The 16,165-nt window shown below is 38.3% G+C and overlaps 1 protein-coding gene across 1 annotated transcript in view; it reads left to right on the top strand.

Annotated features, from left to right (window-relative positions):
* Positions 1 to 234: 234 nt before the first annotated feature.
* Positions 235 to 16,165, top strand: part of smad3b (SMAD family member 3b) — a 25,266-nt gene continuing 9,335 nt past the window's right edge. Inside the window, exon 1 of the mRNA XM_077248924.1 lies at positions 235 to 679. Within this exon, the coding sequence (XP_077105039.1) occupies positions 477 to 679 (203 nt within the window). The 5' untranslated portion in view covers positions 235 to 476. The remainder of the gene's footprint in view (positions 680 to 16,165) is intronic.

Genomic DNA, 16,165 nt, shown 5'->3' with positions numbered 1-16,165 from the left:
TTTTTATTTCCAGAATCTCTAGATTTCTAAAAGATAATTATAGCCTATATAATGTGCAAATTAATATTTTAATATTGACTAATATACCATAATTAATGTAAATATAATATAGAAATATTTTTTACACAATAATGTATTATATCTTATTTCCCTAATAAATTAATGTTAAACACATAGGATATTAATGTTGTTATTTTTAAAATCTCAAGTCTAAAAGCTCTAAAGTAAAGAGGAGGAGGGGGGGCGGGTCCAGACACCGCTGCGTGTCGCCGGATTTCATGTGTGTGCTGTTCACTTTCCACAGACATGAGGGGCTGAACATCTCTCATAATCCGGCAAAGTGACTCTAATGGGCATAAACAAACCTTTCTGTTATTTCTGATCTGGCCATTTAACAGGTCCACGTCTTTAAAAGCATAGAGACTTGTAGTCCCCTGAAAAGGAATATATTTAGAGCTGTTGTTGATTTACTAAAGATGTCTATACTGCCTTTCACGCCACCGATTGTAAAGAGACTTCTGGGCTGGAAGAAGGGCGAGCAGAACGGACAGGAGGAGAAATGGTGTGAGAAGGCAGTGAAGAGTCTGGTGAAGAAGTTGAAGAAGACAGGACAGCTGGAGGAGTTGGAGAAGGCCATCACCACCCAGAATATCAACACCAAATGCATCACTATACCGAGGTACACACTGTAGGCTGTGTTTAAAACATAATGAGCTGCCTACCTAGATGGTAGGCATTTTGCCATTCTGAACTTTCCGAAAGTAACAGTTAAATACCCAAAAAGGGTCTTTAGGTAGACAGCTCGCTAGTTCCCCCCCCAGTATCCATATACAACCAATAACTATGCGGATAACGCTGCTAACCAGCGAAAGCCTTTGGGCATTCTCTTTTTAAAAGGCTTTTCTACCACTGCTTAAATTGTTAATGCGTTGAGTACTTCTGTCACCCGTTTATGACGTTTCATTTGTCAGTTAAACCATCTACGGTAATTTTAATTACACTCAGCTGAGCGCGCACTTAGTTGGCTAACGTTAGCTTGCTAAAGCCATCATTGCTTTCCATTGTTGCTTTTTAGTGTAACGTTAGAATCTCCTTTGACACAGTATCGAGAGAAGAAAAAATGTTTTTGGTTAATATATTACGTTCTCATATTTAGCCTACCAATTTCAGTTTGCTAGCATTCATACAAACACTTGTTAGCTAAGTTAGTCAGAATTCCTGACTATGGTGAAATATTCGTTACTTTTAACTGTTGAGTTGGTTTTGAAAGCTTATATGGATGACCATAAATTTTACCCATCTATATTCATAACAGACAAACGGTTTAAGCGGCTGCGATAAAGTTAAATGTTCAGGCTCTTAACGTTACTAGTGAATAAAATGCCAAACACCTCTCTGTGTGCCAAGCTAAGCTGTTATATAACAGTCTGTGATATCTGGGCCAGACTGAGGCTTTTTTTAAACATATTATTTTTGAGAGCTGGACTGCGCATTAATTTACTGTTTACAGATCAAACCATAATTAATTAGCGTTAATGTTGAAGTAACGTTATTCAGAGAATATTTAGCCAGTGGTGAGGTTAAAGACTATCAAAGCAAATAGCCTAACTGCAACTATGTGATGGCCCTTTATGTGACTTGAATGTTACTTGGTTATTTTAATTAACGTTACCTGTTGTTTTGTGTCTTTTAGTGTTACTGTTAAGTACATCGTCCTCTGCCTTGATAGTGTTATTAAATTGGTCAGTAAATCAGTCAGTGCTCTGTGCCCTAGATTGTGGTGATGGAGGAGTGTAAATCTTGTTATATCATAACCACTGTGGTAGTTCTATCCTATTGTACTCAGGACATTTTGCCATGGTTAAAAGGATTTGGAGAATTAGTAGCCCTGCAGATGAAAATGCAAAGCCTTTGTGGTTGAGAACAGCGATATGCATATTTTTACTTGATAATATGAAGTTTTAAATGGAGAGTACATGTAATTTTTTCCCCAATAATTTAGAACAAATAATAGCAAGGTAAAGTTGAAGAATCATATTGAGATTGCTAATTAAAAAAATGCTTCACATAGGTGGCTTTTAATGTATCATTTACTTTGATGACATTTTTTTTTATCAAACATGTTATATGCCATTGGTCAGACAAACAGATAGTCCCACCCCAAACTCGTGCCATTGGTTGAGTCAAAGTTGTTGTCTCCACTGGTAGGTATTCTTTGATTAACATCGGTAAACAGCAGTTCCCTTTCAAGGCGGTGACTCAACATTACGTCAGCTATGATGTATATGGGAACTCTTCCCTTCTCCACTTTCGTTATGGGTTAACGCCTACTGTCTATGGGTAACGCCAGCTGGGGACAGCTGGCCAATTGTCGCGAAGCATGCAAATACTGACAGGTTCGTGGGCAGCGATATTTTTTTCCCCAGGATGGTAGGGGAAGACTCATGAATATTCATTAGGGAAGTCATCCCTGATTGGTCTGATGACCTACCCCTAACCCCACCCCTAAACCTAACCGTCACTGGGGGTCTGATGACCTACCCCTAACCCCGCCCCTAAACCTACCCGTAACTGGGGTTAAGACCAATCAGGGATGACTTCCCTAATGAATATTCATATTCATGTGTCTTCCCCTACCATCCTGCAAAAAAAAAAATTCGCTCGCGGGCTGTATAAAATGCATGGGCACGACAGGGTTCGAACTTCAAAACGTTACTTAGTTGTCGATATCGACTCGTCAGTGTCTGTGGGCCGTGTGGTGTGACACAGCAGCCACACACAAATGCACTGACTGCAGCAGAAGAAGAGACCATGCTGTCAGTACCGGAAAGAGAAATGATTAGTACTTCTGGTTCGGGTTCGGCCAGGTCCGAGTCTTTCGTTCTTCCTGTCAGTCCCATAGAGACTATGCTGTCAGTACCGGAAAGAGAAATGCATTACACACAGTCACCCCTGATAACAGATCACTCTAAATTGTAATTTAGACACATGCATTTTCTGAAAAGCTCCTTTGAAACGATATGTTTTGTGAAAATGCTATACAAATAAATGTGAATTGAATTAAATATAGGCTACTGGGGTGCGGGATATATGCCTCGCGCTCAGCACACATGAAGCTTGCGCAAAGCACTGGCAAAAGTAGGCTAATGATTATGGATGTGTCGGGAAACGATAGCAAGGAGATATTTTAATTGTTTATTAATGAACAAGTGTTTACTAAACGTGTTGGCTGCAAAAATGATTATTGCGAATTTGCGATGCTGACTCGTCATCCCTGCAGTAGTGAACGCGCGCGCGCCTATATGGATTAGGTAATCAAACTATTAATTTCTAATTCTTTCGTTTAAAAGTAGACATATCTTAAACATATATAGAACTATTTCTCATGTCTGTGAGGCAAGTATCCTATACGCTGAGTTTTGGTTTATATGTGACGCGCTCCAGTTCTTGTAGTCGAAGGCTGATAAACCTTCTACTCTCGAGTGTATTCTGTGCGCTTTTAAGTGCCTTATCAGATTTACCGTGTTACCGGTCTTGGCAGCAATTATCTTGTCGAAAATATTGCATCATGTGCTTATGGCATCGAGTCGGGTACATAGGTACACTTTTGATCATTTCCACATATTTTCTATCTATCTGGGTTGGACGCTTACACACACACACACACACACACACACACTACAGCCTCAAGTGCGACGAGCCACGTCTCTGGGCAGCCGCGTAAACTAGTGTTTTTCCGCCACAGCCAATCATGCTGCATGTTTATTGTTTCACTGACGTTGACAAAATTAACCACGTAGGTACCGAAACTTGGTACCGAAAAACAAGACATGTTTCCATACTCGGTAGTATCGAGGCAATTCGGTCAGTACCTAAAAAGTACCGAACTCGGTACCCAGCCCTAGTCATGACAGAAATTATTAGTTAAGCTTTCGCGAGTCTCGAGTCTTCGGGTTCTGGACGGGTCCGAGTCTGCGCGCATGCGCGGTCAACACAATATGAACGAATCACTCTCTGAGACAACTCTGTACCTTATTCGCATAAGGTACATGAAGTCATGACTAGGGCTGGGTATCGTAACAAAATTTTCGATACCGATACCTTGACTTCGATACCGGTTCCTGAACGATACTTTTTTCGATACCAATTTTATCAATATAAAATTACCTAAAAAAAAAACTTTAATTTTTTCAGTTTGTTGACTTTTTTACACTCATATATTTGAGTCTGTAAAAAAGCACCAATGCTAAAGTTTTCTATGTTTCCTAATCACTTAACAACATGTATTCTTTACTTCAATGAGCTCATTGTTTCTGCCTTAACTTAATGCATTGTTTACATTTACATTTATTCATTTAGCTGACGCTTTTATCCAAAGCGACTTACAATTGCTATATTTCAGAGGTCGCACGCCTCTGGAGCAACTATGGGTTAAGTGTCTTGCTCAGGGACACATTGGTGTCTCACAGTGGATTCGAACCCGGGTCTCTCACACCAAAGGCATGTGTCTTATCCACTGCGCCATCACCACCCCATTGTTTAACAATGAAACTGAATGAAAATTAATTGAAATGCATTACACACAGTCACCCCTGATAACAGATCACTCTAAATTGTAATTTAGACACATGCATTTTCTGAAAAGCTCCTTTGAAACGATATGTTTTGTGAAAATGCTATACAAATAAATGTGAATTGAATTAAATATAGGCTACTGGGGTGCGGGATATATGCCTCGCGCTCAGCACACATGAAGCTTGCGCAAAGCACTGGCAAAAGTAGCCTAATGATTATGGATGTGTCGGGAAACGATAGCAAGGAGATATTTTAATTGTTTATTAATGAACAAGTGTTTACTAAACGTGTTGGCTGCAAAGATGATTATTGGGAATTTGCGATGCTGACTCGTCATCCCTGCAGTAGTGAACGCGCGCGCGCCTATATGGATTAGGTAATCAAACTATTTATTTCTAATTCTTTCGTTTAAAAGTAGACATATCTTAAACATATATAGAACTATTTCTCATGTCTGTGAGGCAAGTATCCTATACGCTGAGTTTTGGTTTATATGTGACGCGCTCCAGTTCTTGTAGTCGAAGGCTGATAAACCTTCTACTCTCGAGTGTATTCTGTGCGCTTTTAAGTGCCTTATCAGATTTACCGTGTTACCGGTCTTGGCAGCAATTATCTTGTCGAAAATATTGCATCATGTGCTTATGGCATCGAGTCGGGTACATAGGTACACTTTTGATCATTTCCACATATTTTCTATCTATCTGGGTTGGACGCTTACACACACACACACACACTACAGCCTCACGTGCGACGAGCCACGTCTCTGGGCAGCCGCGTAAACTAGTGTTTTTCCGCCACAGCCAATCATGCTGCATGTTTATTGTTTCACTGACGTTGACAAAATTAACCACGTAGGTACCGAAACTTGGTACCGAAAAACAAGACATGTTTCCATACTCGGTAGTATCGAGGCAATTCGGTCAGTACCTAAAAAGTACCGAACTCGGTACCCAGCCCTAGTCATGACAGAAATTATTAGTTAAGCTTTCGCGAGTCTCGAGTCTTCGGGTTCTGGACGGGTCCGAGTCTGCGCGCATGCGCGGTCAACACAATATGAACGAATCACTCTCTGAGACAACTCGGTAGTCCCGAGTCATATTAAAGATTAGTTCAAAATTAACAAATCGTTCATGAACGACACATCACTAGTCAGAATATCTTCCTTCATGCTGTCATCGTTGAAGTTGCACCTGAGGACTAGTTACCTTTTCTTCCTCGCATCCGATGGCTAACCTTTGTAGGATTTGTGCAGGCCACATCGACCCATGCCACCCACGCCGAGGCGGCCTTCTTGCAATCCACGTGCGAGCTCACATTCAGGAGGAATACCCCCTTAACATGTGAGCTCACTCGTCGAGGTCTATCGCCTCTTCATGGGCCATGTAGGCACGTCTTTAGGGTTGTAGGATTTACAACCGGCTAATCTTATCAGATGCGAGTACTCCTAGCGGCGCGGCTATTGGCTAAAGAACTGTCCATCTCTTACGTGTGGGTGTAGCTTGACTTAACCCTGTTTCAGGGCTTATCTTCACTGCTCTCCCGGCAGGATTTAATACAGTTCCCATATACGTCATAGCTGACATAATGTTGAGTTACCGCCTTGAAAGGGAACGTCTCCGGTTACTATAGTGGCCTCGGTTCCCTTAGAGGCGGGAACAAGACATTACGTTAGCCGCCGTGGCTCGCTGTTTGATCAGTTGTGCTAGCGTTCAGTCGTGATTCTGACGTAATTGTCGCGCCCATGCATTTTATACTCCCTGCGAACCTGTCAGTATTTGCATGCTTCGCCACAATTGGCCAGCTGTCCCCAGCTGCCGTTAGCCCATAAGATTTCAGCGAAAGTGGAGAAGGGAGGAGTTCTCATATACGTCATAGCTGACGTAATGTCTCGTTCCCGCCTCTCAGGGAACCGAGGTTACGGTGGTAACCGGAGACGTTTTTTGGGAAATCAACCTACAAATGGCTTTCTAATAGCTTTCTCTATACATTAAGCTGGCATAGGGATATACATAAAAATAAGGTTTATCACAGGTTAGAGAACTAGACTTCCACATCCTCAGCCTCATTTATGTTACTAATAAATAGGGCTACTTGATTAAGGAAAATTGATAATCACTGTTATTTTGGTCAATTCTGAGAACATGGTTAAATGATAACTCATTGACTTAGGACACATCATGTATTTATTGATCTGTCCTTTATTTTAAATATAATTAATATACCATAATTAAATAAAATTAAACTGAAATACAGATAAATAAATAGATAAATATTTAAAAAAAATAATTATATATATATATATATATATATATATATACACATATACAATTTAGGGAGGGACGTAAGTGCACCACTGCAATTGAAAGCGCAGTACAATACAATAAAATACTGTATTGTAATTGTATTTTCTTTATCTTGTTTTCATATTCATTGGAAATCAAGCCAATTATTTTCAGTAATTGAAAATAAAATTTGACTAGTTGCCCAGTACTACAAATTATGTCAAAAAGTCATGCTAAGAACATTTTCAGTCCAGTCCATAGAGGTCTGTGTAAACATAAACGGTTGAGAATCAGGTCAAGAAATCTCAGTGGGATTCCCCTGGTGACTAACTCGGAGTTAATAAATAGAGGTGATATCAGCACGCCGCATTTGAGCCTGAGGTTACAAACTTGAGCATGTAAGTGCATACCTTACCATCTGTGTCGATAAGAGCAGAGAAATCTGTATCAATTCGTATCTTATCTCACCTTCTAGTTGTTTTCCATATTTATAGATCACGGATTATGGCAGGTCAGCCGGAATTGCTTAATCATTTCGTTGTGCTTGCATCCAACTAGGATATGTTCTTGTTCACCTTCTCATTTGGCTTCTGGTTTCCTCAGGCATCCCTCCATCCTCCATTCTTGCTTGGCAAAGTTCAGGGATTATATCAGCACTGCCCCTTAAAGGCTTTGATGCTTTTAGTGAATCTGTTTGATGTCTTCTAGTGTACTTAAAAACAGAACAAATATTGATTCACACAAATTTCAATATGTAAGTTTTAATATTATTATTTTTCACTGCACATTTTTTTGTCCAAACAAATTAGGGTTTATTCTAGCTTCATGCAGTATCAACACTTGAATGTGGGTAAGATTCATAAAAAAGCTACATTTTGAATAAAAAAATCAAGTTTTTTTTTAAAGACTTCTGTATGTCCGGATCGAATTCAGAACGATGATCAAAACATAGATCGAGTGGATCAAATCCATCAACACCCCCAAAGCTTCACTGTCAGTGAACCTCAATTACGACAAAAGTCTTGAGACCCCAGAACTTGAAAACGTACAGGTCTTGCACGTCACCTGTCCAAAAATGACCAGCATTTGGTTAGTGGCAGGTGTTAATTTCTCTGTGATAGATTCAGAAATATATTCAATTTAATTATTGTTGTACCTCTCTTGACTTGACATGTAGGCTATTTGCGATCTACTCTAGTAATTGTCACTTATGCAGCATGTGCATTGTCAGTGTCTTGAGCTACTTTCAAAAAAGTGTGTTAGGAGATGCAGCTGAAGTTTAAGTGCAGTGCCTGACATGAGCGCCTGTGTTGTTTGACCACATACATCCTGCCCCTTTTAAAGCAGCGGTTACACAGGAAATTAGTGTATGCTTCTGTTTTGCACCTCTTCTCTTGTTTTCACTACTCTGTCAAGCAAACCTCCAAACTACTGTGACATCTCTCATTGTATTTTTTTTAAACATCTCCTGTAAATAGTAAGCAAATACTCACAAAACAGCATTCAAAACATTCACCTGGATGTCTCACACTCAAACTCAGACAGACTTTCTCTGTACTTAAAACACAGCTGAAAGTGTGTTTATTTAACACACAATGTGGGATGGTTATTCAGAGATCAAGAATGAAGTTTAAGGTCTGTGGAGGGCGTGGGTTGTTCTGGATTGTGGTTGAGTGTAAAAGGTTGGCGTTAGGCTTGTTTTAAAATACTCAACGGATACAATACAATCTGTGAGGTCCTGGTGCTCCCTAGTCCCTACACATTAGTGGCCAGCTGGGTGGCAAGGGGAAGTCTGTACATGTGTGCAACAGAACAAGAGCAGGAAATCATCACCTGCTCACAGGCTTCTCTGAGGTTATGCTACTTCCTGCTCCACTCGCTTATTCAAATACAGCACAGATATTCTGAGGGCCACTAACCAAAGTGTGGCATGCTAACTGCTGAAAATGTCTTTCTGAGTTTGTCTATAGTATGTAATTCATGACTGAAACATCCATGTAATAAAATGTTTAAACAAACAATCTATCTATCGTTCTAATCTATCATTCTAGAATGTATGTCAGTCTATTTATCGTTCTATCTGTTAGTAATATTTTTATTATAAGTTTTGATTTTTCTCATTTTCATAGCACAAAAACGATATGGACAAGCTTTGAAGTTTAATACTAAGTAGGGATGCACCGAAATTAAAATTATTTATATATGTATGTATGTGTGTGTTGTTGTTGTTGTTTTTTTGGCCATATTTCCCTTTCGGCGCAAAAACCCAAAATGCCGTTTTTTGGACGATAATTTTCGGCGCCCGAAATTTCGGTGCATCCCTAACACTAGGAAATTGCTAACCCTAAGTGTGAACTAACAACAACAATGCAATTGTCAGTGAAATTATTACTGTAGTTTTAGATCTTTTACTTTCAGATAATTTCGCACAATGACCGTTATGGAACACTTTCCTTAAATGGAGTAGTCAACAGCAAAAAAAATTCAGTGGTAAGACTGGTTTGATTTGAGGTCAGGTTAGAGGCAATGATGATGACTAATGGATTTAATGTGACTCCACAGATGTGAATTTGTGTGAGAGAGGCGTATGTGGGAGAGTAGACAACAAACACTGCTGCTCGAAGAGGAAACTCTGAGGTTACTGGTGTGCCACACACTCCCCGCCTTTCCTCCTCAACTCTCTCCGGTTCCCTTTTTTTATTTTAAAACACCCGAATTATTTACCATGTTGATATCTGGGTTCAGTCATGTTGTTGTCGTGTATGACTCCATTGTTGATTTTAGAGAGGCAGTGTGTGTACTGGAGGGGGTGGCACAGAAAGACGGCTGCTCTTGGCTTTGACAGAAGGGTGAATGAGTTCTGCTGTGTGTGACTTTCAGGTCAGTCTGGAGGTCAGTTTGACTTGAACAGAAGGAATGGAAATTGTGTGTCTGTTTTCAGCTGAGCTGTGGTGGTGACTGTGGGAGACTCCAGGACTTTGCTTTGTCTCCATTGACTGAGTCAGACAACATGATAATCTGTCTTGTCTTTGTCAAGTTGCAAACTCACAGAGGGTCTGGTCAACAGCTTGTCGTGCCTTGTCTGATGTTGCATTCAAGGCATATGCAGTTGGCTGACTTATTTCTTTAAATGTGATATTGGTGTAGATGTTTAAAGAGCAATAATATAGGAATAGTTCCCCCAAAACAGGCATTTTGTTATTTTTCCTGCGATACATAAAAAGATAAATAATCAGGCAGCTTCATAGTGAAAGTCAGGATCCAAATATCCTTATTTAAATTTTCGCTTCTCTAGTTCTCGACTCCAATATGGTTTAATGATGTAATTGGCATCCAACCTGATGCAATCCATTGAAAGGCTCCATATTTTAAAGCTACAGTTGAGGGCAAGATTTGCAGTGACTTCATTTTACCCAAAAACAGCGTATTGCTTTTGAAGGACTTGTGATGATCGTGCATAGTATTTGTTGTAATTCATAGAGCTTGATAGATGTGGTCACCTATGAGCTTTTGTTTAATGGAAAAGTGTGTGTGAAGATTTTTCAAATTCTCCTTTTGTGCTCCATGGACAAAAAAAAAATACAGCATTCCATTTTGGAATGAAATGAATGTGACTAAGTAATGAAAGCATTTAAAATTTTTGGCTAAACATCCCTTTAAATCCATCTTTTAGCACCAATTAACCAGACAATATTGTAATAATTTAGGAATTTTCAGCTGAATTGTACGTTTTCAGAATTCATATTTTTTTATATTTACATATTTTTTTATCTTAAATACATATTGTTTTACATTTGTTCTATAAGCAAAAATAACAAATTGATGTAAATAATTTTATTCAGGTAATTCATCAGTCACCTTGTTCAAAGCCAACCTTGTTCTCTATTTATAGGCTTCCACTATTATAAAACTCATATCAATCAACCACTACTTGTGTTAAAGCTAAATTCACAAACATATTATGTAAAAGATGATAGACAGCACATTAAATTCTGTGTTGATATTTTTCCTCTGTCTGAAAAATACAGACATTTCTTGTGCAGAATGCTGGCATTCATACTGCTGGTGCATAGCTGAATGAATAGGTAAACACTACATTGGAAAAGTGTGCCGGCACTCGTCTCAGTGTCTGCTCTGCCACGCTGTCTTTCCCCTCCTTCTGAACTCAAGCTAGATACTTCCCTAAATTCACTCGCTCGCTTTCCCTGTTCATCTTCTGTCAGTCCTTTGAGCTTTTTAAAGAATTAGGATAATCCCGATGTAGGGTGAAAATGTATTATTGTGATGAAATTCATTAGCAATGGCTGCCATAGTGCATAGACCACAATAGCATGAGGATCATTCATGCCTTTTCTGCGGCTTTCTCTTTTCACAGCCGGTGACCTCTCCCCTCTGTATGAAAATAAAGCCTGATTCACTTTCAACTAAAAGGGTCTCTCTTGCACATTTGAATATCCTGACTTCTGCGAAGCAAGGCTATTAAAAGACTCACAGGGAAAGATTTATAGGGCTTTCACTTTAATTACGTTGTACATTGTGCAATCAGGCAAATTATGTTTTAGAAACAGCGAGGTTATAACATTTTAACTGAATTGTTTTCTGCAGTTATATACTAGGGATGCAGCAGATCGCAGTTGATCCCACGGATCTGCACACATTAATTGTAAAGTTTAACCATCAGTAAAAATGTATCATTTTCACGTGTTTTGTCTGACCAATTTACACTTTCAGGCGATTTTAAACCATTCAAACGCAAGAAGAGGTGAAAGAGAACGTCCGCTGTTATCCGCACGCTCCTAAAGTGCGCTCTTACAGAGAGGCGTGTTTTAAATGCGCAAAAACGTTTCTTTCGCCTCTCCTTGCTTCGGTGGCCGAGAGAGCTCAACGCGCTGCAACTGAAGAAAACACTTGCAAATAAAGAAAACATTTTCATCAGTTTGACAACACATGCTGCAAATACTTACAATGCACCCACATACAGAAATGCGCTACAAATACTCACAATGCACCCAAATAAAGAAAAGCACTGCAAATACTCACAACTCACCTAAATACAGAAACACACTGCAAATACTCACAATGCACCTAAATACAGAAACACACTGCAAATACTCACAATGCACCCAAATACAGAAACACACTGCAAATACTCACAATGCACCCAAATACAGAAACGCACTGCAAATACTCACAATGCACCCAAATAAAGAAAAGCACTGCAAATACTCATAATGCACACAAATACTCAACGCACACAAATACAGAAACGCACTGCAAATACTCACAATGCACCCAAATACAGAAACGCACTGCAAATACTCACAATGCACCCAAATACAGAAACGCACTGCAAATACTCACAATGCACCCAAATACAGAAACGCACTGCAAATACTCACAATGCACCCAAATAAAGAAAAGCACTGCAATTACTCAAAATGCACACAAATACTCAACGCACACAAATACAGAAACACACTGCAAATACTCACAATGCACCCAAATACAGAAACGCACTGCAAATACTCACAATGCACCCAAATAAAGAAAAGCACTGCAAATACTCACAATGCACCCAAATACAGAAACGCACTGCAAATACTCACAATGCACCCAAATAAAGAAAAGCACAGCAATTACTCAAAATGCACACAAATACTCAATGCACCTAAATACAGAAACACACTGCAAATACTCACAATGCACCCAAATAAAGAAAAGCACTGCAATTACTCAAAATGCACACAAATACTCAATGCACCTTAATACAGAAACACACTGCAAATACTCACAATGCACCCAAATACAGAAACACACTGCAAATACTCACAATGCACCCAAATACAGAAACGCACTGCAAATACTCACAATGCACCCAAATAAAGAAAAGCACTGCAAATACTCACAATGCACACAAATACTCAACGCACACAAATACAGAAACGCACTGCAAATACTCACAACGCACACAAATACAGAAACGCACTGCAAATACTCACAATGCACCCAAATACAGAAACGCACTGCAAATACTCACAATGCACCCAAATAAAGAAAAGCACAGCAATTACTCAAAATGCACACAAATACTCAACGCACACAAATACAGAAACACACTGCAAATACTCACAATGCACCCAAATACAGAAACACACTGCAAATACTCACAATGCACCCAAATACAGAAACGCACTGCAAATACTCACAATGCACCCAAATAAAGAAAAGCACTGCAAATACTCACAATGCACACAAATACTCAACGCACACAAATACAGAAACGCACTGCAAATACTCACAATGCACCCAAATACAGAAACGCACTGCAAATACTCACAATGCACCCAAATACAGAAACGCACTGCAAATACTCACAATGCACCCAAATACAGAAACGCACTGCAAATACTCACAATGCACCCAAATAAAGAAAAGCACTGCAATTACTCAAAATGCACACAAATACTCAACGCACACAAATACAGAAACACACTGCAAATACTCACAATGCACCCAAATACAGAAACGCACTGCAAATACTCACAATGCACCCAAATAAAGAAAAGCACTGCAAATACTCAAAATGCACACAAATACTCAACGCACACAAATACAGAAACGCACTGCAAATACTCACAATGCACCCAAATACAGAAACGCACTGCAAATACTCACAATGCACCCAAATACAGAAACGCACTGCAAATACTCACAATGCACCCAAATAAAGAAAAGCACTGCAATTACTCAAAATGCACACAAATACTCAACGCACACAAATACAGAAACACACTGCAAATACTCACAATGCACCCAAATACAGAAACGCACTGCAAATACTCACAATGCACCCAAATAAAGAAAAGCACTGCAAATACTCAAAATGCACACAAATACTCAACGCACACAAATACAGAAACGCACTGCAAATACTCACAATGCACCCAAATACAGAAACGCACTGCAAATACTCACAATGCAACCAAATAAAGAAAAGCACTGCAAATACTCACAATGCACACAAATACTCAACGCACACAAATACAGAAACGCACTGCAAATACTCACAACACACACAAATACAGAAACGTGCTGCAAATATTCACTCAACACACCCAAATCCAGAAATGCGCTGCAAATACTCACAACGCATATACAATCAGGATGTTAAGATAAACAAAAATCTTAGACATAGTTTACGAGTAGACATTGAAAAATAAGTGGTCCCAGCCAGGGTCGTCACTTGTTGGGGTCCTCTTGAAACATCTTTGTTGCGGTCTGTGCTATTTGCAGCGCGTTTCTGTATTTGGTTGCATTGTGAACTTTTGTAGCACATAGTGTAGTCAAACTGATGAATATGTTTTCTTAATTTGCTGGTGTTTTTTCTATTTGCATTGTTTACTTCAGTTGCAGCATGTTGAGCTCTCTCGGTCATCATACCTTGCACTTTAATGGACACACACAAAATTGTCAAAATACCCGTCTCAGCAAGTGTTCTAGCAAATGCAGTTGGATGTGTCTTAAGTGAACATAAACAGCAGAGAAAGAAAACGGATGTGTATCATAATATTGGATCCGTATATTAGTTCTTAAAGTGACAGCAGCTTACAAATACCTGTTGTCATTGTTAACTGTTGTCAAACAACAAAAGATTTAACAAAGATTAATCTATATTTAATTTATACAGTGAACACTAAGTGATTTTACACGTATTGCATTTCTGTACCTGAATACTACTGTTAGACTTTACATTATGTGCAACTTTGTTATATTGTATTTATCTATGCTTGTAATTAGTGTGTTCTTTTTATTACTGATTGTTCAGTTGTCTTTATAATGTTTGTACTTTATTAGTTTGGACAGTAACACATTTTTCTGCTGTGGTATCGAAAGTGTACTTTAAGTAATAAATAGAAGGCAAAGTTACATTTGCCCCCAGATCCGAAAAAATTATCCGATTCATGACTCAAAAACCGTAATATGATCTGAACCGTGAGTTTTATGATTCCTTGCACCACTAATATATACAATAATTATATTATATAACAATGTTTTGTAATGCAAATAGAATGTGAATAGAAAGCCAGTGAATTAATGTTAATAGTTTTGTCATTGTTTATCTTCCACTACTATAGGGATGGTAATCATAAGGAATTTAATGAATATGTTTTAAAATTCTGTTCCATTAAATAATTTCATTAACGATTCCATCGCCTCCCCCTTACTATTTATTTATTTTCCTTATAAAAATAAAATAAAAAATATGCTAAGGGGTAATTAAATGTAACAAAGCATGATCAAAGCATAAAAAGATCAGCCAAGAATAGAAAAATATTTTTAAAAATGATTCAAATGAAGAATGTCAGAATTGGAATGCGTAGTGCATAAAAGATGTCAGTCAAAACCAACACGTTGAATGATGTTTACTAACTTGGATTGGCGTTCATTCTCTTTAGCATGCAGTGTGAAGAATTTCACTCAGCGGCAATAATACCGGCAAGTATTCAGTGAAGTGAATGATGCCCATGAGTGTGTTATGTCAATGTTTTTAGTTCTAGTATTCCAACCGACAGCCAGCCAAAGTTTTTGACGGACATGATAACGTGCATTAGGAGTGAGATATGTTCATTATACACTGGGTAATTATAAAATGTGCTGGAGACTTTTCAAATGCTTTTTGCACAGTTCATTTTACTTATTTTACGGAATGAGGTTTATTTTGTGGCTTGAATAAATTCCATGTTGCCCTCGAGACTGACTTGTTTGGCTTGTCAAAAATGTTACATTCAGCCGTTTCAAATTCATTGACCTTTGAAAATCAAGTTGATTTTATACCAGGAAAGGACTGTTTTTTATGTTTTTATTGCCTCTTAACAAATATAATTTATTCAAACCCTTTAAAATCAGATCCTGTTGTAAGTTATAGTGAAAAATCACTTTTTAAAGCTGTTGTTCCATTATTACCCCTTAACAGATTTTGACTCATGTATATATTTCTAAGTATTCCCTTTTAACTTTTGTACTATTTATTACAACAAAACTCTGTTCAGAATATTTACTTTTAAATACACTTTATCATAAACCGTTAATAATTACACTGATTTAGATACCATGGGCCGCAAGTAAAACACAATGGTTACTTGCACAGTTCTTAGTTTGAATTGGACATAATAAATGACCCACTGAAAAACTTCAATTTAGTAATTCAGTAAGCAAGTGACTCATTAAATGAATTCAAAGCAGTAATATGTGTTTTTATGTCCAATAATAATAATAAAAAACAGCTCATAAGAGTCATTGTTTTTTTT

The sequence above is a fragment of the Siphateles boraxobius genome, unplaced genomic scaffold (assembly GCF_051911475.1).
Source record: "Siphateles boraxobius isolate OS27281-9 unplaced genomic scaffold, OSU_SipBor_1 31, whole genome shotgun sequence".
Taxonomy (NCBI): Eukaryota; Metazoa; Chordata; class Actinopteri; order Cypriniformes; family Leuciscidae; genus Siphateles; species Siphateles boraxobius.
This window is presented reverse-complemented; position numbering and strand designations above follow the sequence as displayed.